The 26,210-nt window shown below is 43.2% G+C and overlaps 1 protein-coding gene across 2 annotated transcripts in view; it reads right to left on the reverse strand.

The window, feature by feature from the left end:
- Positions 1 to 19,289, reverse strand: part of BMP2K (BMP2 inducible kinase) — a 118,781-nt gene extending 99,492 nt beyond the window's left edge. Inside the window, exon 1 of one of the 2 annotated variants that reach the window (XM_058667171.1) lies at positions 18,939 to 19,289. In XM_058667171.1, coding sequence (XP_058523154.1) covers positions 18,939 to 19,104 — 166 coding nt within the window. In that variant the 5' untranslated portion in view covers positions 19,105 to 19,289. The remainder of the gene's footprint in view (positions 1 to 18,938) is intronic. The other variant, XM_058667172.1, reaches the window with a different exon arrangement.
- Positions 19,290 to 26,210: the final 6,921 nt, after the last annotated feature.

Consider the following 26,210-nt stretch of genomic DNA (forward strand, 5'->3'; position numbering starts at 1 on the left):
ATGGGCCCAGCAGCTTGGCCTAGCGGCTAAAGTCCTCGCCTTGAAAGCCCCGGGATCCCATATGGGCGCCAGTTCTGATCCCGGCAGCTCCACTTCCCATCCAGCTCCCTGCTTGTGGCCTGGGAAAGCAGTCAAGGACGGCCCAATGCATTGGGACACTGCACCCGCGCGGGAGACCTGGAAGAGGTTCCCGGCTTTGGATCGGTGCAGCACTGGCCCGTTGCGGCTCACTTGGGGAGTGAATCATGGGATGGAGGATCTTCCTCTCTGTCTCTCCTCCTCTCTGTATATCTGGCTGTAATAAAATGAATAAATCTTTAAAAAAAAACGAACTGATTTTTTTTCTTTAAAAAAAAAACATAAAAATAAAACCTTCAATTTAATTCAGCATTTTCAATTCAATCAGAGTAATATTCAGGACATTTTTATTTCTTAAGACTTATTTTTACTGGAAAGGCAGATCAGATTTATTGAGAGGAGGATAAACAGAAAGATCTTTCATCTACTGGTTCACTCCCCAAGTGGTCACAATGGACAGAACTAACCTGATCTAAAGCCAGGAGCCAGGAGCTTCTTCCTAGCCTCCCAGGCAGGTACAGGGTTCTAGGGCTTTGGGCCATCCACCTGTGTTCTCCCAGGCCATAAGCAGAGAGCTGAAAAGGAAGTAGAGCAGCCAGGACACAAACCAGTGCCCATATGGAATCCTGGTATTTGCAAGGTTAGGATTTAGCCACTGAGCCATCAATTGGGCTCAGGATATTTTCTGAAGGAAGATGAGAAGGTCTAACCTTAATTCAGGTTCTTTTATAGCATTTATAGCATTTACCACTTTCATCCTATCTTTAGTCCTGCAAAGAGCAAAAAAAATCAATAGAACTGACCTCACTCTGATAATGGCTTACCACAACTTTCGATATAACTGCATTATACACTAAGAAAAAGTACAGAGGCAAGTGTTAAGCTCAGTGATTAAAATATCATAAGATACTAAGTGGCTGAGTTCAAGTTCCAGTACCACTACCAATATCAGAGACCAGGACCGAATTCCAGGCTCCTTCCTGGATCTGGCCTGACTCAGTTCCAGTTATTGCAGGCAGCCAATTAAGATATCACCAGGACGGGCCCGGCAGTGTGGCCTAGCGGCTAAAGTCCTCACCTTGATAGTGCCAGGATCCCATATGGGTGCCGGTTCTAATCCCAGCAGCTCCACTTCCCATTCAGCTCCTTGCTTGTGGCCTGGGAAAGCAGTTGAGGGCGGCCAAATGCTTTGGGATCCTACACCCGCGCGGGAGACCTAGAGGAAGTTCCTGGCTCCTGGTTCCGGATTGGCATGGCACCAGCCGTTGCACTCACTTGGGGAGTGAATCATTGGACGGAAGATCTTCCTCTCTACCTCTCCTCCTCTCTGTATATCTGACTTTGTAATAAAAAAAAAAAAAAAAAAAAAGATATCACCAGGACACCCTTGTCTCACTTGGGAGTTCCAGGGATTGACTCCCAACTCCAGACCCTGATTCCAGCTTCCTGCTGATACACACCCTGGGAGATAATCAAGTCCCTGACATCCATGTCGCAGTCCCAGGCTGAGCAGTCCCAGTTTCTGCCTTGGTCTGGCCCAGCTCTAATTATTTCAAGCATCTAGTAGATGTAAGACTCTCTCTCTCTCTCTCTTCCTCCTACCTTCCAAATAAATGAAAAATTTTAAACAATAATACATCTATGGATTTGCAACATTTCTAAAATTCCCACTTTAGTAAAGCAGAGAAAAACCATAAAATTTACTAACAGCTGCCATCACTAAGATAAAAACCACTACCAACTTGGATTGAGAGCCTGAGGCCTTCTCCTTTGCAGAGTTCAAACAACATTTTGCCAGATGGAAAACTACCAACCCAGATAACTATTCATTATAGGATTTTAACCAGGGGGTTGGATGAATTAACCGCAATACTGTCTAATGAGAATAAGAACCCATTTTAATTTCAATTCAGACTCAAAATGTGTATTTTTTTTTTAATTCTTTAGATCCACATTACTACATACAGTTAACTTTACAAACTTCTATTACTGGTCATCCATAAAAGACATCATCAAAAACCTATGTACAACTGGGCTTCTACACAGCCTACTTTTAAAAAAAAATGCCTCCAAGCACACGTCCTGCTGATGGTCAGTGGCATCATCCCCCCCCATACAAAGAACAGACCATTAACATTCAGCAGGAGAGATTCTGAGACTCAGGCAGAAGAATGGAAAAGTGGGTCATGGCCAGTTGATGCCTAATCCCACTCCCCAGAAAACACAGTCCTGGCAGGATGGAAATACTTCATTATTCTGTTGAACAAATTTTAGCACTAATATCTCCACAGTTTCAGAGTGAACAGTAAAACCCAGACAACCCAATTACAATCCTATTCAAAAGAGAACACTTAAATATTTGAAATGCTCCAGTTAACCCTAACAATGATTTAGTGAACTAAACTTAAGAAAAATAGATAAACAGCATTTAGGCATCGGCATGTAGTATCTGACAAAACTCAAAAGATCTTTACGCCAGGGTTACAAACTTCTAGTTTAAAAGTGAACTCAATACCTTTTTACCCAGAAAACAAAACACTTTCAGCATCACATTCCATGATTCATGCACCCCACTCCCCACTAAAAGTAGCAACAATTTCTTTTCTTTTCAGCGTCTTAAGGAGACTGAGTCCCCCTATTGTTAATATCTCATTCTCTTTAGTACTCATAAACCCACTAAGATTTGGTACTGTCACACCAGAAAAAGCCATGTACAGCTGACCAATCCCAAAACTGCTTCTTTCTTAGGATCGGTGATCTACAACATTTATTCTAGACCATCCCAGCTTCCACTCTATCCCACAATAGCAGCTGTCTTTACTAAACAGAAATGACATGGTTAAAGACAAGTCTAGCAAGAACATTTCAAGAATTAAACCTAGTAACAGCAACGCACTACCCACAGAATAATTGTCTACATGTGTGATCATACCAAAATGGAAACAAGAGGAACTCAAAAACAAAACTAATGTATTTTTAATCCATCTAGATGCTACTAGAGTTATATTATAAAAATTCATTTATTTCCTTTTTTTCAGTTTAAGTGAACATAAAAAACAGGACCAACCAACCAACCAACCTCCTGAACAGCAACTATACATCGGCTATGTCAAATATGATTGCTATCCAACTGGTTTACAAAAATTTAATAGGCCTTCTGACCATTTGTCCATTCCAAAACACAGTCTCTTACAAATGCACCGAATGGGCAACAGGAGTACAGTACCACAAGAGACCAAAGATGAGTACAAACCATACCTTACATTAAGGACCTACATTTTAAAACACAAAAAATACACACTCAACCAAAATAGAACAAAACTGCGTATAAGGTTAGTGCTTACCGGTAACAATTCCAACATAATGCATTAATTCATGCCAGAGTTTCATGGGAAAATGAAGATTACGAGAAAGTAACTGTACTGTAAATGTATCCTACAAGGTCAAAATCTCAAGGGAGTAAGGAGGGCAGTGTCTGCATTGTAGGCAAATGTAACAATATAAACCACAAAATAAGAACAGGAATATGTCTTGGTCTACTCTGAGTAAAATAAAATAAAATAAACAAAAATAATCCACAATAAAATACTGTAAATTGGGTGGCTTTTAAACAAACAAATTTACTTCTCACAAATACTGCAGGGTCTGAAATTCAAGCCAAAGCACTGGCAGATTCCCAGCTGGCAAGGGCCCAGTCTGCCATAAAGAGATGTCTTCTCACCACAACCTCACCTGGGGCAATGGGTAAGGGCTCTCTCCGAGGTTTCTTTTACAAAAGCGCCAACTCCATACAAAAGGGCTCTGTCTTCACAATTTAATCATCATAGGGATGAACATGGTGGTGGGTAGAGGAGTATCACAAACATTCAGACTGCAGCAGAAAACCTAAGGGAAGCTCAGGGATAGCGGGCTTCTGGCACAATGTTCAAATTGCCGCTCTGTGCACCCACATTCTGTACCAGAGTGCCTGCTTCAATTCCCTGCTCCTCCACTTCTGACCCACCTTCCGGATCATGCTGACCATGGAGGCAGCAGTTGACAACTCAAGCACCTGGGTTCCTGCCACCCACGTGGCATTCTGGATACCACTGGACTGTGTTCCACGCTCCTGGCTTTGGCTTGGCCCAACTATGCAAGCTGCAGCATCTTAAATGGTGGTTGCAAGATCTTGCCTTCCACTCCTCTCTTTCAAGTAAAAATTAAAAACAAACAAATATGAAGCTGAGGAAATGTCAAGAATATGTAGAGTAATACACATCTGGAGTAAGAATGAGAGTAAAACTAAAGTGAATGTATTGACGTCAGAATGCAGATAGCCCTGAAATCCAGAGCTTGTACTTCACCCGGCTAAACAAATAAACAGAGTGGTGGCATGAGCAGAAACCCACTTCAGGAAGAAGAAAGTGGGAAGAATATAAGAAGCGGTTTGGCAAAGAACAAGCCTGAAACAGAAGTTCAAATGCTAACATAATGTTCTATGTGAAGGCTTTTAAAGTTGACAGCACAGGAAGCAAAAACTACTAAATTCTTCACACCCAACCTTAGGTAAAAGCTTTCTGCCTACAAACTCAGAGAAAATATTCTAACAAACTTTACTCATATACTCTTTCATATAAAAACTTGAAATCAAGAGTTTCTTTTACTTCCTAATTCCCTCATAAATTATAAAATACTTAAAATGAATCACTTGGCAAATACAAATTACTAAGAATATAAAATAACCAAGTGGCATGTGCTTCTAAACCAAATAGGATCTTGAAATACACACAAATGTATCTGAGCCCTATCTCGTGATCAAGAGGTAGGGAAACTCTTGAAGACTTCTTGTTCCAGAGGCTGATACTGTGGCACAGTGGACTACGCTGCTGTCCACAATTCCAGTATCTCCTCTCAGAATGATGGAGTCCCCACTGTCCTGCTTCAAATCAAGATCCCTCCTAATGTGACTTGGGAAAGCAGAAGATGACCCAAGCACAACTTGGGTTGCTGCCATCTACATGGAAGATCCAAGATAGAATTTTAGATTCCTGGTTCTGGCCTAGCACAACTCCAGCCATTGTGGCCATCTGAGGAGTGAACTAGTAGTTGAAAAATCTCTCCGCCTCTCCTTCTAACACTGTACATTTCAAAAATATATTTTTTTCTTTTCTTAAAAAGTCTTCAAATGATTAGGAAATTTTTGTATACTGTAAGATTAAAATGTTAATTCATTTATGTTAAAGAACTCAAATATATAATGAGGAAATACAATCAATGCATAATACTCTCAATAGTAAAACTGTTCACTGCTATGCCTTCCCACTCCATGCTCCTGTCTTATCCTAAGAAACAGATGTCAAAATGTCACTATGCAAGCTGGAAGCAGAATTGGGATTAGCAGCTAGCCCAACTCCAAGAACTGCCTCCCTCCCCTAGCATTACATTTGACTGCAGGAAGGCACAATCTCAAAAATAATAATACAGTGTTAGGCAAACCAGTAGCAGCAGTTATCTCATATTTTTAAAATAACATCCACTGTAAAATGCCTCACTAAAGGTTGTATCCCAAACTATATTATAGTGTTTCTGAAATTCTACAAGACTACGACAAAACAAAAATCCCAAAAACAGCATCTCATTGTGAGAAAGGCCTTTTAACTGCTTTCTTGCAAAGGACTTTGGAAACTGTTAGCAGACATATGTTCACTGATCTAATTTTAAGGTGACACTAATAGGGAATCTCCAAACAACGAAGTGCACAGCTATTTAAAACAGCTCAATCATTAACCAGTCAACTTCCAACTCAGTTAGGATGAGTGGTTCACAAGACCCATGAAAGCTAAAACCAAGTAATAAACAGCCTCAGTCTCTTGGAGACAAAGCCTTATGCCCAAACCACTGGAGAAGTTTGCCATTTTGAAACTAGAGTCTTTAGAATTCCAGATCAAAGCTTTCATCATTTTGGTAGCAATCAAATGTGTTCTGTACATGTACACAGTCTAGCCCAGCTGTAGGCAACTGCCTAGGTTGCCTTGTACCAAAGCAAGTGTTAACTGCTGAGGGGAAAAAAAGCAGCCAATAGAAGTCAGGCATTCTGGGCCTGATTAATGCCAAATGTATGTGAACTACACCAGTGTGATAACATAGTTGCCCAGATATATGTATGTGTTTGTATATATATGTGTATATATATACACACACACATATATATGCATATATATTTATATATTTTTTTTAAACATCTGAAGAGGCCAGAGAACACTGGGCCAGGACCCCAGACTCTAGGCAAGGGGACTAGGGACATACTGGAGTGGGAGTGGTTGAGGGCATGTTCGACGGGAGGAATCACTTCTTGGAACCACTACACTCACAGATAGGCAAGGGAGCTGAACCCAGGTGATTTAGAAGCAGGAAACTGGAGGGCATGTCTGGGCCAGACAAAGGAATCTGCCCATGTAGGAAACCTGATTGACTAAGTAGCATCGCTCACCTGGTACACACAAAAGCTGGAGCTGGGAGGCATGCCCAGCTGGGCTTTAGGCTGAAGTACTTGCCCATGAGTGTGGGAGTAGGGAGTGGTCTACATCAGATTCGGCCCTCAGTACCCACTAGAATGTAATTCTAAAAAACTGGATCTGGGAACAGACTCTGTAGGGCACTTGTGGGCTCACCTCTATAGGACTACAGCACTTACTGGGTTGCAAAAAACCTGGGAGTAGTAATAGGCTGAGACACGGTGGAAAACAGAACTCACTTGACACTCGGAGAAGCCAGGGCTAGGTAGAAGCTGTATTGAGCCATAGTACAGCACCCATGTTCATGCAAAGGCTGGGACTGAGGGCAGACCAAACCAAAAACAGCTACAGCATATGCAGACAAGTGTGAGACCTAAGGTTGGGCTCAGGCCTGGTAAAACTTGAAGGAACTCCCCTAACAATCTGCAGCCCATGCTGGGGAACACGAGAGCCAGGACTGGGGTCAGGCCAACCTAGGCAAAGCTGCAGTACTCGGCTTGTGTGTGGGCCAGGTCCAGGGACTGGCGAAGCTTGGCCAGGCCATAACACCCACTGACATGTTCAAGACCCAAGACAGGGTGTGAGCTGTGCCCAACTGGACTGAGACTACAAACAGGCCATATCAGACTCGGCTGAAGCACTCACCAGCAAGCGAAAGATCCAAGGCTGAGAGCAAGCCTGGTAGAAGAACTTTGGAAACTCCCCTAATAGGCTATGGCTCCCACTGGTGACTGAGACAGCCAGGACAGTGAGCAGACCAGGCTGGCGAAGGCAGCAAAACCCATTAGTATGCATGTGGGCTGGGTCTGGAGGCACACCAGACTGGCCTAGACTTCAGCACCCACTGAAATTTTTGAGTAGAATAATGCATGTAGGCCAGTCTGGGCTATACTGTAGCATCAATCAGTGAGAGCCAAAATGGGTGTGGGTCAGTCAGGCAGGCCAGGCTGAGCCAGAATGCAGCATCTGATGGCAAATGGCAAGACTAGGAGCAGGCCATCTCAGATTGAGTCACAGTACCCAACAGCCTGTGCAAGACTCAGGACTGGGAGCAAACCTGGTAGAGGAACTCCCAGGAGTCACTGCTTCCACTAGTGAGCATGAGAGCTAGAACTGGAGGCAAACTAGTCCAGGTAGTCAGTAGTTCAGCAGCAGTCAGCCTTCATTAGGCTGGGTCTGCAGGTATACCAAACTGGGCTCTGCTGCCACACCTGCTGGCATGTCAGAAAGACAAAATTAGGTGCGAGCTAGCCAGGCTAGGCTACAGCACCAGCTGGCAAGTGCCGGGATTAAGTGCAAGTCATGTCAAACTGTACCGCAATAGCAGACGTAGGAGCTAGGATTGGGGCCACAGTGGGGTTGAATTAAGCTGTAGCACCCAATGGTATGAACAGATGCAGGATGGGCTGCACGAGGACACAGAACATACCAGTAGATTTAAAATCCAGGACTGGGAGCACCTCTGGGAGGGGGATATAAGAATCACTCTAATTAGGCTGCAACATCCACTGGTTTGCTTGAGGACTGGGCCTGTGATGGGCTGGAATGGCCTAGGGTATGACACCTGTTGGTTTAGGTGAGAGATGGGGCTGAGGACAGAACTGAGCATGCAGCCATATCTACCTGTATGGGCACTGGCTGGTGCAGGTGGTGGGATGAAGCTGACCTTTCACTGGCTGGCACACACAAGAATCAGGTATGAAGTCAATCTAGGCATGGTTTCTTGGGGGGACTCTCCAACTAGATCACCAAACTCAAAATCCCAGGCACAGGGTAAGTCACAAATCTGACCTTGGAGTACATATATTAGGACTAGGCCTCTCAGTTGCTGATGGCTTTGCAGTGGACAGCATGTCCAGTTGCACACGGGGGACATGACAGCAGTTCATTTAGGTCAGTAGGGGATGTTGACTGCCTCATCAGAGAATGGTTTGGACCACTCTCCTGGCCAAGCTTTGCAACATGTTCTGGGTCTATGGATGCACTAAGGTGGACTTGGTCACCCAACAGACGTTATAAAGATTTCCTCAACTCTGGTGTAATGAAGTCAGCAACATTTTACAACTATCAGACCCATTCAAGTAATACCCTTAGAACTCTTCCTCACATCAGGGTCACTAAGGTGTCATCAAATGAGAAAAAAGTTGATATACGTCCCACCCAACTTTCTACACACCTTGACCCACCACATCCTAAACTGAGGCCTAAATGGGCATGCATGCCTCTCAACTATGTAAATATTAAAACTAAAAGAAAAAATTTAAGAAAGTATATAGTCTAATGAAGACAAATAACAGCAGACAAACGGAGGAAGAAAAGATGGCACAGATTGGAAAAGAACATGACAGGAGAAGACCCAGAGGGTATCATGCACTCCTTAATATCAACATTAGGGATCTTTTCTCTTTTTCTTTCCTACAGGCTTCATGATAGAATATTAATTTTAGTAAATTAATATTAATTTGTTATGAATTTGTATCACTGGCAATATAATATTAAGCTTTGCCAATTTTAGTAAGGAATGGTAAATATTAATGTTTAACTATTTTTAAACAACGACATAACCTTTTTCAATTTACTCAACATGAAAATGTCAATATTAATCATGACAGCAGATACACCTAAAAGCAAAGAAACTTGACATTGTAGTACAACTTGGCACCTCTACTGGAGATACAATGTATAATTTCCACTGTATTTTTGAAATATAGAAAATGGAAAACAATCATTTTAAGGTTAGTAGTGTGTCCTTGAATAAAATTTCCACCTCTACAGAAATGCGTCAGTAAACTATCATGATTAAATCCTAGGAACTACCTTTACATAAAATAACAAACAATTCAAAAGAGAAGTGTATGTTACTAGCCCAGATAATATCCTTTTTTATATATCACTTACATTTCATTGCAGAAACATACGACGCTATGAAAGTTGAAATCCCACTTAGATGATTAAAACTTGAAAATCACATAAAGCTGAATGTTGTAACATAACTGTCTATCCTAAGGTAAAATCGGGTTTCCACAACTAGAAAATGTTTTCACCAAAAGCTTATAACCAAATATCAATCCGGTGCCTTTTGCGTACACTGCTAGGTACTATCACAAATTATGTTCTTCAGTCTTCACAACAGGGGCCAGTGTTGTGGACACTGGCATCCCATATTACAGTGCTGACTGCTCCACTTCCCCCAGGTCAGCTTCCTCCCAATATGCCTGGGAAGCAGCGGTAGACAGAGCGAATGCTTGGTTTCCTGTCACCCACATGGCACACCCAGATGGAGTTCCCAGCACCTGACTGTCACCTGAACCTCACCGAGCTGGTCTGGTCGTCTGAGAGGAACACAACACCAGACAGAAAGTGACTTCCTCCCTGATGCTGTGTTTTTCCAAAGAAACAAATCTTTTTTTCAAGAAACTTTCACAATATATATTGAATTGACATTTCAAACAGAGGAAATAATGTTCCCAGACAAGAAAAAAAAAACTGTTGAACACGTCCCAGTTTCTGAATATGTTCTGTCAGAAAGGACCCGAGGGTCCCAGTGGCTGAACATGTCTTGTCAGAAAGGATCCGAGAAGATGCACAGGAAGTGAGTAAAACTGATTCTGCTCTCAAAAGGGTCACCAGCCAAACGGGCCGTCAAAACCAACTCAAGAATGGAAAACATTATCACATTTACATGTAGCCCATGTTTTTGTCTTAATTCAACCACTTTTGTAGAGTAAAGAAAATATAAAGTTGATAAACTAGGCCTAAAATGCAATGTGCAAATTATTCTTTCTTTACCGTTTTGAGGAGGCTAAGTGAAATCGCAATGCTTTATCCTTTCTTTAGCAACACTGAAAATACAGGGCCTCCTTTGCCTAAGCACAAGAGTTTTGATGCCCAATAAGGGTCCTCCACTGGTATTTTTTAACCTGCAAAATTATATTTCAAATTTTACTCAAGATCATTTGACCTTAAAAGAAACAAAAGTATTGTTTCCTTTGAGAAGCACAAGCATAATTCAAAAAGTTTAAGGGAAATGGAATTTAAAAATATGTTATTAGATATGACAGTCTCCATTACACAGCTACTATACATCCCCTTAAATGAAGAGCCACAAAACAAAATCAACATCTGGGAGAAAAAAGAAATTAACAACATCAAGAAGTTAAATAACATGTTATTAAATGACTAATGTGTAGCTGAAGAAATGAAAATCAAGAACCTTCTTGAAGAAAATGATGCCACTGCATGATCTACGAGTCATTGAATGATTTAATCAGAAGGAAGTGTTTTGAAGAGATGAAACTGACAGAAAACAACAAAACCCATGTGATATAGTTTCTGCTGATCTTTGTTGAAGTGAGTCTCCTCCAGACAATAAAAAGATGGGTTTTGATTTTTAATCCAGTGTACTAATCTATGACATTTGATTGAGCTTAAGCCATTTACATTCAGAGTTTAATATACATGGGTAGTACTTTGGTCCTGTCATTTTAGGAATGGGTTGTTTCATTGGTTTAGTCTTCTGTTGTCATTTTAGTGGGATGTTCTTCCTGTTTGCCTTTGGTTTGGGTAGGTGTTATTCCTCTTCTCTGTGAAGAGAACATCTTTAAGTATCCCTTGTAGGGCATTGTAAATTTACAGGCATTGTAAATTTCTATTTTTCTTTTCATTGTTGATTTTGTATCACGACTTTTCATTTAAGGGAATGTATAGTAGCTGTGTAATGGAGACTGTCATATCTAGTAACATGTCATTTAACTTCATGGCATTGTAAATTTCTATTTTTCTTTCTATTGTTGATTTTGAATCATGACTTTTCATTTAAGGGGATGTATGGTAGCTGTGAAATGGAGACTAACATTCGGATGTGAGGATGTAGTGTGGCATGCATTTCTACTTTCAGACAAAGATGGACTTACAATGAAACTGTTTACTATATCTTGACAATAGGATTCTGGACTCTCTGCCATCGTCCGTGCCCGCAATGATGGACATATGACTGAGTATGAAGAACTTTATGTTAATAATGATATAGCGGAACTGGGGGGGAGGGAACTGGAGAGGAGATAAGGGAATATGAAACTGTATTATAAAATAATAACAATAATAAAAAATGTATTTAAAAATAATAAAATAAAAAACCATTAAAAAAATATGTACAGTGTGGTGCAAAAAAAATTGCAACTATGGGGCCCGGCAGCGTGGCCTAGCGGCTCAAGTCCTCACCTTGATAGCGCCAGGATCCCATATGGGCGCTGGTTCTAATCCTGGCAGCTCCACTTCCCATCCAGCTCCCTGCTAGTGGCCTGGGAAAGTAGTCGAGGATGGCCCAATGCATTGGGACCCTGCACCTGTGTGGGAGACCTGGAAGAGGTTCCTGGTTCCCGGCTTCGGATTGGCGTGCATCGACCCGTTGCAGCTCACTTGGGGAGTGAATCATCGGACGGAAGATCTTCCTGTCTGTCTCTCCTCCTCTATGTATATCTGACTTTGTAACAAAATAAATAAAATCTTTAAAAAAAATTGCAACTATGCAGACAAAGAGTCTTCATTATGACAGAACTGTGGATAGATTTCAAAATATTTGCATAAGATAAATGCATCTTTTAATTGCAGTGTTCCATGAACCTTCTGAAGTACCCTTGCATTTGAATGCCCATGATACTGTGAGATCATCCGTATGACAACAGCAGCAATTAGAAGTCATCCAAGCCTCAAAATTTTTACTATTTGCTAGAAGTAACAGAGAAATACCAAGCAACTGTCATACTTTTTCCAAGCATTTGAACAAGTATGTCTCAAGACAAAAAAGACTGAATTTGGTAAGACAGGGGACAAAAGACCACTAAGTATCCAGAGGAAGTAGGAAGTGCTCCCAACCTAGCTGGGCAGCAGGAGTTACACAAAGGCAGGGTAATAGGCAAGGACACAATTTTATCACAAAACAACAGGAAGTGGAGCATGCTAAAGCTACAGCAAAGAATTTTCTCCTAACAAATTACCAGATTTAAAACTTAATTGGCAATTAAGGATTGAACACGGGTAACTGTTAATACTAGGCCAAAACACATGAACCTCCAAGGCCCAGCACAACGGCTCAGTGGCTAAATCATCACCTTGCACATGCTGGGATCCCCATAGAGTACCAGTTTGTGTACTGACTGCTCCCCTCCCCATCCAGCTCCCTGCTTGTGGCCTGGGACAGCAGTCGAGGAGGACAGCCCAAGGCCTTGGAGCCCTGCATTCACGTAGGAGACCTGGAAAGAAGCTCCTGGCTCCTGGCTTCTGATTGGCTTGGCTCCCACTTGGGGTGTGAACTGAGGAATGGAAGATCTTTGTCTCTCCTTCTCTGTAAATTTGCCTTTCAATAAAAATGAATAAGTCTTAAAAAAATGATCTCCAGCAACACAGTGCCCACTTCTTCCCCTCCTAAAATACTCATTTGCTTCCAGGCATCAGCTCCTCCTGGCATACCTCACACCTCTCTGGCAGTTCTTTCTTAGTCATCTTTGCTTACCCTAAGTTAGAGGCTCCTAAGGTGTGAGGCTCTTGGCCCATCAGTATAAAAGGGAGGTGAAAGAAAATGCAAATTCTTGGCCTCACCCTCACATACCCAACCAACTGAGGTGAACAAGCTCAGCACACTGTTTCACCAGCTCCTCCAGAGATTCTGCTGACTAAGGCTGGACACCAGTGCTCTACAGGAGCCCTTCAGTGAGCAGCTTTTCATTCTATTCCCTCACCTGGGCTTTACACAGCAGTCAGCAGCACCTTGTCTGTAAGCACAGACGCCTTTCATGAGCTCCACACCATGCACCCAACTTCCCACTTGACGTTTCTCCTCAGAAATTATAGCTGCAACTGCAGACTCCTCTGCAACATCACACACAAAATTTTTTTTTTTAACTTTTGAAAAAGTCTCCATCTTAACAAATGGTGCCTCAATCCACAGGTTGCACAGGCAAGTAATTCTTGATATTTCCTACTATCCCATACAATCCACCACCAAATCTTCACAAACTTTGCTTCCAAATTATGATCCAGCTATCCCACTCCTAGAAATACAAAGGAAATGTAAGTAGCGTCAGAGAGCTGTACTCTCATGGTCAGCACCTCAGTTTGCAACAGCTAAGACACTGCATCAACCTAGATGTACAGCAAATGATGAGTGGATAAACAAATGTGACTTGCATGGAATATCACTCAGCTGTAAAAACGGAAATCCCATTTTCAACAAAGCAGATGCAGGCAGAGATCATTATGCTAAGCAAAGTGAGACCCAAAAAGAAAAACAATCACATTTTCTCTAGTTTCTGGTAGTTAAGAACAAAAATTGTGTGGATGCTACGCCATTTGATATAAATGTTACTTCAGTGAATCATACCACACAAATGACAATATACTCTTATTTCACACATTAAAAGAAGAGGAAGAAATGAGGACCCTTGGAATACCAGCAATCCTTTGTTTTGTGCTTAAATTGAGTACTGGTTACGAGGTCCTCAGATGCCCCCTCCCCATCCCACCTCAAAAAATCATTCATTTGTACACTGAAGTGCATTTCTGGATCCGCACACTCTATTTTAATAAAATGTTTAAAGTTCATCTTCAGGACTGGTGTGTCACAGAAAGTCAGTCCTCCACCTTGTGGCGTGAGCATCCCATATGGGTGCCAGTGCAGGCCCTGGCTGCTCTACTTTGGACTTAGCTCTCCGCTAACTGTGGAGGATGCCCTAAGTCCTTGGACCCCTTTACCACATGCAAGAAACTCGTGGCTCCTGGCTTTTGATCAGCTCAGCTCTGGCCCTAGTGGCCATTTGGGGAATAAACCAGCAAATGGAAGACCTTTCTCTCTGTCTTTCCTTCTGTGTGTGTGAAATTTACCTTTCAAATAAAAATTCATCTTCATTTCCATTGTCACCACCAGAACCATATAATTTGCACATCCATCAACCATTTTCCACATAATAATCAACTAATCAACATGATCAGAACATGTCACAGCCCCCATTTAAGTCCCTCAATAAGTTCCAGTTGCACTTCAGGTAAAACATAACTCCTGCATATGGCATGCATAGTTTTTGACTCTGGTCACTTCTCCAACACAGATTTGTCTATTTCTACAAATCCAAATTGGCAGAAACTCCTGAAAATAACCCATTTTGAAAAGAAAAAAAAAAGTTCTCAATACCTCAGTCCTCCAAACTTTGAATAGACAGGTAAAAAAAAAAAAAAGAAAAAGTAAAAGAAAGAAAGAAAAAGAAAGTGAAAGAGAGAGAAAGAGAGAAGACAAGTTGTCAGCAAGGTACATAATGTTTGAGAGGAAATTCCTTCAACAATTCAGCTATACAATGTAAGTATATCACGAAAATCTTAATTTTAAATGTGTATGGCATATATACATTATATAAGCTGATTTTTATTAGGTCCTATATTTGGAAATTCATCTAGTCAAAATACATATGTATCACCAAAACCACTACTCCTGACACTTAATTTCATGGCCACTTACAGACATTTCCAAGTCATGACAAACCTTGTTTCCTGACCTGCACAATCTTGTTTCACTTCTCCTATGGTAAATAAGTGTCTCTGGTGTAGTCTGTTGAGTGACATGTTTTCACATTTGGGCTTTTTCTTATTGATTTCACTGTTGAAAATGGCTCTTAAGTGTGAGTTATAGGGCTACTGGCTATGATTTTGGCTTTTATGATCAACAATATACATCACACACAAAAAAATCTATCAATAATATATCTCAAATTCTGTCCTTAAACAGAAACAGGCATAAACAAGGATGTATACTGATCAGCTGACGAAATGTTGTGATCAGCGGTTTGCAGGAACAGAAGCATGTACTTCCTCTAGGACCAGTGGTTCAGCATCTAAGTCAGTGTTCCTGGTGACTTTCTGGAACATAACAAATTATATTGGGTAACTACAAAGACAGAGAGACAGACTGACACTGCAGAGGTTGTTCTCAGCTGCCTGTGTTTGCAACAGCACAGCAGAAACACCCCAGGGCACAGCACCTACTGTGTCTGCTTACACAACATCAACCCAAGAAAACCAGCACAAAAACTACCAAGTTTGGGCTTTGATCTGTTTTACACTCGATTATATATACCTCTCTTAATTGAATTTTTCTTCTCCCCTCCCTGCTTTCCTTCTTTCCTTTCTTTCAAGAGGCAAAAAACAGGAGGGAACAGAGGGTCTGATCCACCAGTTCAATCTCCACAACAGTCAAGGTTGGGCCAGGGTAGAAGGCAGGAGCCAGGAACTGCACATAGGCCTCCACAAAGATGACAGTAACCCGAAGACTGGAGGCTGAGTCAGGAACAGGAGCCCGGATGCAAACCAGGCACTCTGACATCGGACGTGAGCATCATGGCTAGTAGGTTTCAATTCAAGTAATCTACATTCTAGTGCCTTGCTTTGGCAAACACTTACCCCAATCTTAGAACTAGTCAAATCCGTCAATTACTAATTAATCATGTTTGCATGTGAACCAAACTTGTGCTTAAACTTATCTGAAGGGAAAATGGATATTAACTATCTGAAATAAAACCCAAACCAGTCAAAAAAAAACTAAACTGAACTGCAACAACAAAGGTTTGGGCCCGGCAGCATGGCCTAGCAGCTAAAGTCCTCGCCTTGAACGCCCCGGGATCCCATATGGGCACCGGTTCTAATCCCGGCAGCTCCACTTCCCATCCAGCTCCCTGCTTGTGGCTTGGGAAGGCAGTCGAGGACGGCCCAATGCATTGGGACCCTGGTTCCTGGCTCCGGATCGGCACGTACCAGCCGTTGCGGTCACTTGGGGAGTGAATCATCAGACGGAAGATCTTCCTCCTGTCTCTCCTCCTCTCTGTATATCTGACTTTGTAATAAAATAAATAAGTCTTTAAAAAAAAAAAAAAAGGCTTGAGAAATGCCTTTTTTCAACTTTACCACAGTATGAAAGCATACCTTACAATCATAGGTTTTTCATGTGCATCAGTTTTCGCTGAATTATTTGAGATACTCAATACTTTATTGTGAAATAAGCTTTGTGTTAGAGGGTTTTGCCCAACTATAAGACAATGTAAGTGTTCTAAATACTTTTTTCTTTTCAAGATTTCTCTCTTTCTTTGAAGGCATAGTTAGAGAGAGAGAGACAGACAGACAGACACTGATCTCCCATCCACTGTGTTCATCCCCAAATGGACACAGCCAGAGTTGGACCAGGCCAGTGTCAGGATCCAGAGAACTTCTTCTGGATCTCCCATCTGGTTAGAGGGGTCTGGATACCTTAGCCTGCTCCTGCTTCCCCAGGCAAATTAGCAGGGAGCTGGACTGGACGTGGAGCAGCCAGGACTTGAACTAGTGCCCACACAGGATACCAACTTCACAGGTGGTGATCTTACCCGCCATGCAGTAACACCAGCCCCTTTTGAGCACATTTAAGGTGAGTTAGGCTAAGCTACGATGTTCAGTAGGTGAATCAAACACACTTTTCAATCAGGGATGGGCTTAGAAGGATGAAGTTCCCTTTAGTAATAGAAGAGCATTTGTGCAGATCATTTCAGTTGAGCGCACTGGCACTAGAAGAAACACACAAGGGAAGAAAGGCTATGGCAGGGGAAGACTTGAAAGCCCAGTCGCAGGAGCTGGGTTCTGGGATAACAAACTTTCATCTTCCAAAAAAGGACTCTTCAATTCTTTCCATTACTGATTTTTCTCAATAAGAGACAAACTTTTGGTAAAAAGTGGAACAGTAACAGTGACATTAGTGCTTAAAAGGCATTTTTGTTTTTGTGGTTTACAAAGACTTCTTTTGACAGTCATTCTTGTTTTCATTTCCCAAAGTTACTTTTTACTAAAAATGACTTGCTTATGGTAATATGACAGGATACACTTAGGGCAATGACAGAAGTTACAAATTCAAAATCTAGTTTGTGAAATGTCAATATATCCTTTCCATCCTATATTCTACATGAAATCTTTCTGGATGTCGTGCAAATGAGCATGACACCACAGTTGCTCACAGAATTCAAAGACACAACTACAAATTGTGAGCTAACTGCCAAGTGTTCTTAAAATCTACACACCCATCTAAGCCAAAACTTAAAACTCGTGCGTAATAAAACCCAGGAAATGCCTTCGCTTAGACAATCTTTCCATACAGACTACTACTGTATGCACATTCCTTTAAGAAGCTAAGCTCACCTCCCACATCTTCAAGATCCATCTGGCCTCATCAACGTGGCAATGGCCTTCAAAATAATTACACGTACCCTGAACAACTCAAGAATTATCTCCCTTTAGACCATTTACAGACCAAAAAAAAAAAAAAAAAAAAACCTGCAGGTTTTCTCTTGCATCTACTATCATTTACAGCACATATAAAAAAAAAAAAAAAACCACACATACTAGTGGAATCTCAGCCTACTGTCTCAAACCACATCAATGTCTCAGGAAACAGAACTGCTCTCTCATTTTTCTTAACTTTAGAACTTGAGAGAGCCATTTACCAACAGAAAGTACTCTTGTGCATCTTTTAAAGCCATTCACTTTGTAACACCACTTTGCAATTAAAAAGCTCAAAGGTCAATAAAACGTGTAATAAACCAGATGAAGTATTTTCTATAAGCCAATGACACACAGAAACACAAAACTGAAGTTCAGGTCTTCTTTTTTTCTAAGGAATCCACTTCTTTTTGCAAGTCTACTTGCTGTCATAACTTGTTAGAGACGCCGAAGGGCTATGCAAAAGACTTTACAAGTGAAAGTTAATCTGCTTTCCTGTCACCCGTTAAAGTCTATCCAAGAAGAGCTAGTGGGAGGGTTAGAGCAGCACCTGATCCCGTGGAGACGATTCCAAATAACAAAGATAAATGGGCGGGGTTCAAGTTTACCAGCTCCTCAAAAACAACCCACCTACTGAACTTGGGCCAAAACATCCCCCTCAAAAACGAAAACGACGCCCGCTCAGGCGCGACACCAGGGGACGCAGGGTGCTGCGCCCTGCGGCGCACGCACGCGGAGACCACGGCATGACACCCTCCAGAGCACGAGCTGCCCCGGCAGAGGCTCAAACCCGAGGCCATCGGGAGTCACTGGTCCGCTCTCTAACATCACACCGATTGCTCGGAAGTCCTCGGTTTATCTCCTCGCATCACCCAGGCCAGGGAAATGATTTAAACTCATAATGAGAAAAACTGCACCGACACAGCAAGCCTGGGAGCTCCTCTCTTCAGAACCGCTGCCGACCCAGCAGAGGTGGCAGAACAGGAAAGAAGTCGAGTCGAGAGGGCGAGGACCCGGAGAAGCCACCGCCACACCCCAGTCCTTCCCTCACCTGCCCGCCCCAGGCTCCCCAGGCGCCTGTACCTTCCGCCAGCGACTCCTCAAGGGTGACCTGGTAGCGGCCGACCGCGAACACCCGGACCCCCACGGACGAGCTGCCGGAGCCGACGCCGACCCCGCCGGCCCCGCCGGCCGCAGCGCCACCGCCGCTGCCGCCCTCCGACTTGGGCATCCGAGAGAACTTCTTCATGGTCCCGCCGGGGCGCTGGAGGGCGCGGGGAGCGCGCAAGGGCGAGCGGAGAGGGCGAGTCCCCGGCGCCGCGCGCGGCCGGGCGTCCGCGAGAGGGGTCGCCGCCCTTCGCCCGTCCGAGCGTCCGTGCGCGCAGAGGCCCGCCGAGCCTCACATTCCGCGCGCCCCGAGCCCACAGCCCCGGCGCCGCCGCCGCCGCCGCCGCCGCCCGCTCCGCGGCTCCGTTGCAGCTGCCGGGCTCCCGCAGAGGGCGGTGGAGAGGGCGGGGACGGGGCGGGGCGCCGACGGGGCGGACCCGAGTGCGGGGCGCCGAGGACGCCGCCTCCGCCAGTGCCCGGGGCGCCCTCAGCTGCTGGCGGAGCGCTCGGGGCGGGAGCCCGGGAGCTGGAGGCGGCGAGGGGAGGAGACGGGGAAAGGGGCGGGCCGCCGAGCTCTGCAGCCGAGTGGGTCGCGCCGCCGCCCGGGCGTCCCAGCACGAGGACCGCAGCCCCCCGCGCCGCCGCCCCCTCGCCCGTCCCGCGCCGCTCGTCGCCCGCGCCCGTTGGCGGCGCGCCGCGCTGCTGCTGCCGACAGCTCCGAGGCCGGGCCCCCCCCCGCGCAGGCGCCGCCGGAAGTGACGGTTCCGGCCCTTGTCACGTGGAGGAGGGGACGGGGGATGTGATTGTTGGGGGGCTGCGGGGCCGAGGGCCAAGTCGGGGGTCCCGGGGACCCGACTGGCGTTGGGAGGGTTCGGGGCCACCGGAGGCGAGCCGGGCTTCCGAGCGCTTGGTGAGGTGGTCTGGGGACGTTCCCGCGCTGTCCATGCACGGGGGGACTTGGAAGTGCCGCCAACAACTTCGCCCGGCTCGGGAACTGCTCGCTTCACTGGGTAGCCAGCTTTCCAGACCTCGTCCCTTGGGACGCTTCTTCCCTGAGCCTGGGAGTTGGAAGCCGCAGAGATCTACAGACTTGGCGGAGGCACGCGGCCGTTGCACGCCGAAGCGGACGCGGCTTCCCGGCAAGGCTGTTGCGGTTTATCGGTTGCTTAGCACAGTTCTGTGGAAAGTCTGTTGTGCCGCACGCAGCCTTGTGGGGGGGCGTCAGAACAGGTGTTAGGACCGTTTCACAGGCCGTGTGTCCCCTCTGGCTAAGGGAGCTTGGAAGAGAGGCGCCCAAGGTCGCGCAGCTGGCCGATGGTCTTTAGATTGTTGGTTCCGTGGGTTTTTTGGCTTTTCTGGAAAAGTAGGTTAGGGTCAGGTGGCTGAAGACACAGCTTTTAGGAGTGTTTGGAAACAAGTGCAGCCTTCTGCCCCGCCTTAAAGAATGTGGCCTATTAAAAAAAAAAGGCAAACCCCCGTTGTATTTAGCTCATAAACTACAGGAGCCTCCTGTCAGGGAAAGAGAATATGGATCATATGAAAGTGTGGGGCCTGTGGAGAGTGACAAACTATACATATAGCCTGTGTAAAGAAAGCAGTCGCTTCTTTGTTCCAGCCCACAGGAACACAAGGGGTAAGGATCTCTTAAGAGAACCCCAAGATCTGAGTCTTTTTCTGCTGTGGCATTTTCCGGCTTTTCAACATATATAGGGCCAATAATATATTCGTTCAAGGACTCCAGGTACCTGTGAAGGTAGATGAATGTGATTCTTTCCTGTTTAAAGAGACGGGCAGAAACGTGAGAAATGAGCTGAAAAATCATTCTGCTCTGCTATTTGAAGAGAAGCTATTTCTGCCAACGCAGAAGCTAAGCACCAGATTTAGGCATTTCGGCTATACAGCCCACTAGATTAAAATTCCTCTTCCTGAACCTGACCTTTAAAGTACATTTCTGCTCATGGAATCCAGATGATAGGCCGGGTGACTGATGTGGCGTGCGAGTTAGCAATCTCCATGGAGAAGTCAGCAGGCCATCCGCTTACCGTGGGGATTCATGACAAAATCTCATTCCCACGGCATTTGAATTGTGTTTTTTCAAGCTGACCAAAATGGGAGTCCAACGAACGTCCAGTTCGGCTCAAAGGAAACCTCACCTGATCCCAGCACAAGAATAAATGAAGTTTGATATCATTAGTGTGGGACTTAATTTACCGCAGTTGTTGCTGTGTTCTTTTCACTATGCCTATAACCTGACATCTGATACCAAAGCTTATAAATTAGTTCAGGGAAGAGCCTTGTATCGATAATAAAAAAATAATGCCAAACATTTACAAACACTTTGACTACAAAAGAAATGTTTCTGTCTGCTGTCCGGCCTCCTAGTTCTGGCTGCCAAAGGCATTTGGGGAATAAACCATGAGATGGAAGTTTCTCCTATGCGTGTGAAAGAAATTAATGGATCTTTTGTATGTATGTATATCAATATATATGTGTATATTTAAAATACTAGCACCTGCTCTGTGGCATAACGCATTGAGCTATCAGCTGCAATGCTTGCATCTTAAATGGGTGCCAGTTTGAGTCCTGACTGTTCTACTTCTGATGTAGCTCCCTGCTAATGTGCCTGAGAAAAGCAGCTGAAGAAGCCCCAAGTCCTTGGGACTCTGAATTCTTATGGGAGACCCAGAGGAAGCTGCTGGCTGCTGACATTGGCCTGGTCCAACTCTGGCCATTGTGGCCATTTGGAGAATGAAACCAATGAAGAATCTCGGTGTGTGTGTCTGTCTGACTCTATTTATAATGCCTTCTTTCAGATAAAATCTTATAAAAAATAGGAAGATGCTCACTAATACTCTTAGCAGGAAAAGATGACTCATTTCACATGCTTCTGACAATGGTTGCAGAAGGACAGGTGCCTGTTGGCAGTGATTAAAATGCTGCTTAGGATACCTGCATTCCTGGTTGGAGTGCCCATACTTGAGTTCCAGCTCTGATCCCAAATCCGACTTCCTGATGGTATGTACCTGGAAAGCAGTGTATCCTAGTATCAGAATCTGTAGCCCTGTTATCTAGGTGGAAGACACAGATGGAATTATGCTCCTGGCTTCCTCCTGTCCCAGCCTTGCTGTTGAAGGGATTTGGCTGGGGAGTGGACTAGCTAATGGGCTTATTTTCCACTCCTCTTGCTCTTGTTCTTGGCCTCTCAATTAAAAAATACATAGAATAACTTCATTCTTACGGGCCCCTGCAATATATGTTAATGTATAGCTCAGTAAATTTCGTGAAAACACTATAAGAGAGATCCTACTGCCACTGATACTGTGCAGTTAAGAATACTGACACTAAGAAATTAGACCACATACCCAAGATCTTATGATGAGTACCAAAGTTCAAAACCAGGTAGTTAGACTTGGTAGCTCATGCTCTTAACCACAATATCATACAGTCTCCTTGAAAATTGGCGATGAATGATAGAGCAGCTACAGTCTGAGTGATAAGATACCCTCCGATGTCCTCTGGCCACTCACCCAATCCAAGCATTCAGTCACAGCTCAGAAAGTCCCACTGTAATAAGGGAGATTATATTTAATTTATGATCAATTTGGTATTTTGAAATCATTAATATTTTTTAAAATCCGGTATTGTTTAACAAATGTTTTTGCTGAATATCTACAATGGTGATGGCTCTAGCTCTAGGGCCACCTCCAACTTGACAGCTTTCTGACCTCTGCCACCTGCCAGTCCTGAGTTAGAATATTCTAGGTTCTTAAGTGTTACCCCATGCTGTATTCTCCTCCAGAACTACTGCTGTCATTTAATTATGATTTCCTTAGCTACTTTTCTCCCTCTGCCGTGCAATAAGGATTTTCTTAGAGATGGGAACATGCAACACAGTTCCCTGAAACCCAGTACCAAGCAACAAGCTCGACAGGAAGTATTAAATAAGTAAATGAATGACTTAGCAAAACATCCCATGAGTGGTGGAACTGAGGGGTAGAAGTCAGGCTCAGATCTCAAGTATTTCTGAAACCCCAGACTCAGTCTGTTTGTATCAGAGTTTCAGTTGTCTTTAAAGCAGGTTAGCGACAGGCCTTGAGCCTGGGTTTGCTACCTGGCACCAGTTTCTGACTCCAGCTTCTTGCCAGTGCAAACCCTGGGAGGCAGCAGTGGTAGCTGGAAGTAAATGGGCTCCTGGCACTTTCATGGGAAACCTGGAATGAGTTCCCAGCTGATGATATTGGATCTGCCCAAGCCCTGCTCACAAATAAATAGTTTTAAAATGAAAAGAAAGAAAATAGGAGGTGGTTGTTGGTGTTGGCTTGTTCTTTTTTAGGTTTTGTTTTTTGAAAGTGGAAGGCTGGGAGATGATCTGAAATACGTGTTTTAACCAATATACAATAAACTCATCACAGTACTGGACACACAGTGGGTAATCAAGAAATGTCCCACCTTTTCTGTGTCCCTCTGTCATCTGGTCCCAAGCTGTTACTTGTTTGAAGGGACAGAGTTAAGATGCAAACCACTTTACCATGCTATCATTTCATTACAGTGTCTTTTGCATATAGTCTATTCATTCTTAATTTGATGAGTTTTATTCTGGTTAGCATTTTTTTTCTCTTTTTGCAATACAGTTGAGCTGAAAAACAGGACTGTCAAATATATAGAGGAATATATTGTAGGGTTTTTTTTAAGAATTATTTATTTTATTGGAAAGTCAGATTCACAGAGAGGAGGTTAGACAAAGAGGAAAGATCTTCTGTCCACTGGTTCATTCCCAAATGGCTGCAATGGCCAGTGCTGAGCTGATTCAAAGCCAGGAGCCAGGAGCTTCTTCCAGGTCTCCCACATGGGTACAGGGTCCCAAGGCTTTGGGCCATCCTCCACTGCTCTCCCAGGCCACAAGCAGGGAGCTGGATGGGAAGTGGAGCAGCCAGGATACGAACCAGGGCCCATATGAGTTCCCAGCAGATGCAAAACAAGGACTTTAGCCACTAGGCTATCACGCCAGGCCCAATTTTTTTTTTTAATCTTGACTGGCTATTACTGGAAATGATCTAATTTTTAAATGTTGCTTCCCTCCTGGTGAAGATCAGAGACCATCTCAGTGCATTGTCTAAGCTAAAATAGACACACATCTTTATGATATGATTTGCAAACTTCTTACTGAACTTTTTCAGTTACATTATTTGCATGTTGCTCTAAAAAAGAATATTCAAGGCAATTACCCCTTTAAGGCTAAATATGCTTTTATAAAAAGTTCTAGTTTTTCCCTGTATGCTATATATATACTACCTACTGTACCACACTTTGTTTCTGTTTTCACACTTGATCTCTGGACAGCAAACTTGTTCTGACAGATAACAATATTTTCCTCATTTACCATGACAACACCCAGCTACTGTTCACTGATAAGCCAGCATTAACTGAGAGCACCTGCAAGTAGCAAGGGGAATTTGTGCTTCTAAGTCAATCAATATAGGAGTCAAAGAAGCTGTATGACTAAGAAGAACTTAAATACTCTTAACATTTTTTTCTTAAGAAAATGAAATATTCTCTGTTGAATTCCTGTGTTGAATCTATATTATAGACATGTTTATCATATTCATTGAAGTTATGAGTCTAACATATTTATATATCAGTGTGTATATTTAGACATCTATTCACTAAAATGCCCATTCAATATTCAGAAACACTAAATTCAAATGTTACACACAGAAACACAGTTGGGTTTAAAAAATATGTCTACCAAACATTTTAGTGAGAATAATTATTACAACTTATATTAACATCAATATTTTGTACCAAAAAGTGTCTGTAGATTTGGCACACTTAAGCCTTCAATTTTCTGATGATTGTATAACAATGAGCAGATGATAACATTTAAAAATGAAGTCCAATGGCTAAAATAATTTCACATAAAAACTTATTTTTGTTGAATCTGTCACTTATTTTGATAGCATTTACACAGCCTCGAGAATAACTTAAGCTCTTTGGAGGACTCAATGTAAATAAGTTAATTAAAACTTAGTGCACCACTCACACAGTTTAGTGAGCTAATGTTAGCAACTGGTTGATTTGTAATCATGGGGCAAAGAAACCTTAAGATAAAGGGAAGAGACTGGGAGACTGCGGGAGATTTAAGTCCTGGTAGTATCTACTTTCTATAACAAAACATGAGCATAGGGGTTTCATTTCATCCTTAAGGAATCGAGTATTGCAACAAGGATCTTCTAAACACAGGAGTTGAGACACAGGACAAAATTGATAAGGAGTTTTAGAATAGCTTCTAATCATTACTCTTGATATTTTTTTTATCAAAAGGAGCTGCAATTTTGGCATTGAAGTAGGTGATCAAGTGACTGAATCTTACTACTTGAGTAGGCATTATTTTCTCCAGCATAAAAGTAAAATAAATCTGTTGTTGACTTGTTGCTATTCAGTATTACTATTTTCCTGTTGAAAAAACATCTCAAGGGCCAACAGTGTGGCTCAACAGGCTAATTCTCTACCCTGTGGTACTGGCATTCCACATGGGCACCAGTTCCTGTCCTAGTTGCTCTACTTCCCTTCCAGCTTCCTGCATGTGGCCTGGGAAAGCAGCAGAGGATGGCCCATAAATCTTGGGACCCTATAACCATTTAGGAGACCTGGAAGAAGCTCCTGGCTCCTGGCTTTGGATTGGCTCAGCTCCAGCCTTTGTGGCCACTTGGGGAATGAAGCAACAGTTGGAAAATCTTTGTCTCTCCTCTCTGTAAATCTGCCTTTTCAATAAAAATTAATCTTCAAAAAAACATTTCAAATGAGAAAATATCATGCCAATAATTGCTTACCATCAAGCAAAGCCCTAGGTAAAAAAAAAAAAAAAAAAAAACTACAGATTCTTTTCTTCTCAATATTATCAACATTTTCAAAACACCCACAATGGGCTAGGTATTATGCTATGCATTGGAAAACAAAAGAAATCTAATACAGATCTCAAATTTTTATAATCTTGAAAGAATCATGGTTCTTAGAGGTTAATAAACAGTCTAATAATGTAAGCCTTGATATTTTCTAAATGGTAGATCTATCATGAAGCTACCTGATCAGTCCTTGACCTAAGCATTTTCAGGAGGAAAAAATTCTAAAAGATTAATGATGATATTAAATGGGTCCTTTCCACTTGAAGCACTTGAAGAGAGGAACACCTTGGCCCCATATTCAGTGCTGTTTCATCTCCTGCAATCACAAGTTGTCTCTAAAATGATC

Source organism: Ochotona princeps, chromosome 7, assembly GCF_030435755.1.
Source record: "Ochotona princeps isolate mOchPri1 chromosome 7, mOchPri1.hap1, whole genome shotgun sequence".
Taxonomy (NCBI): domain Eukaryota; kingdom Metazoa; phylum Chordata; class Mammalia; order Lagomorpha; family Ochotonidae; genus Ochotona; species Ochotona princeps.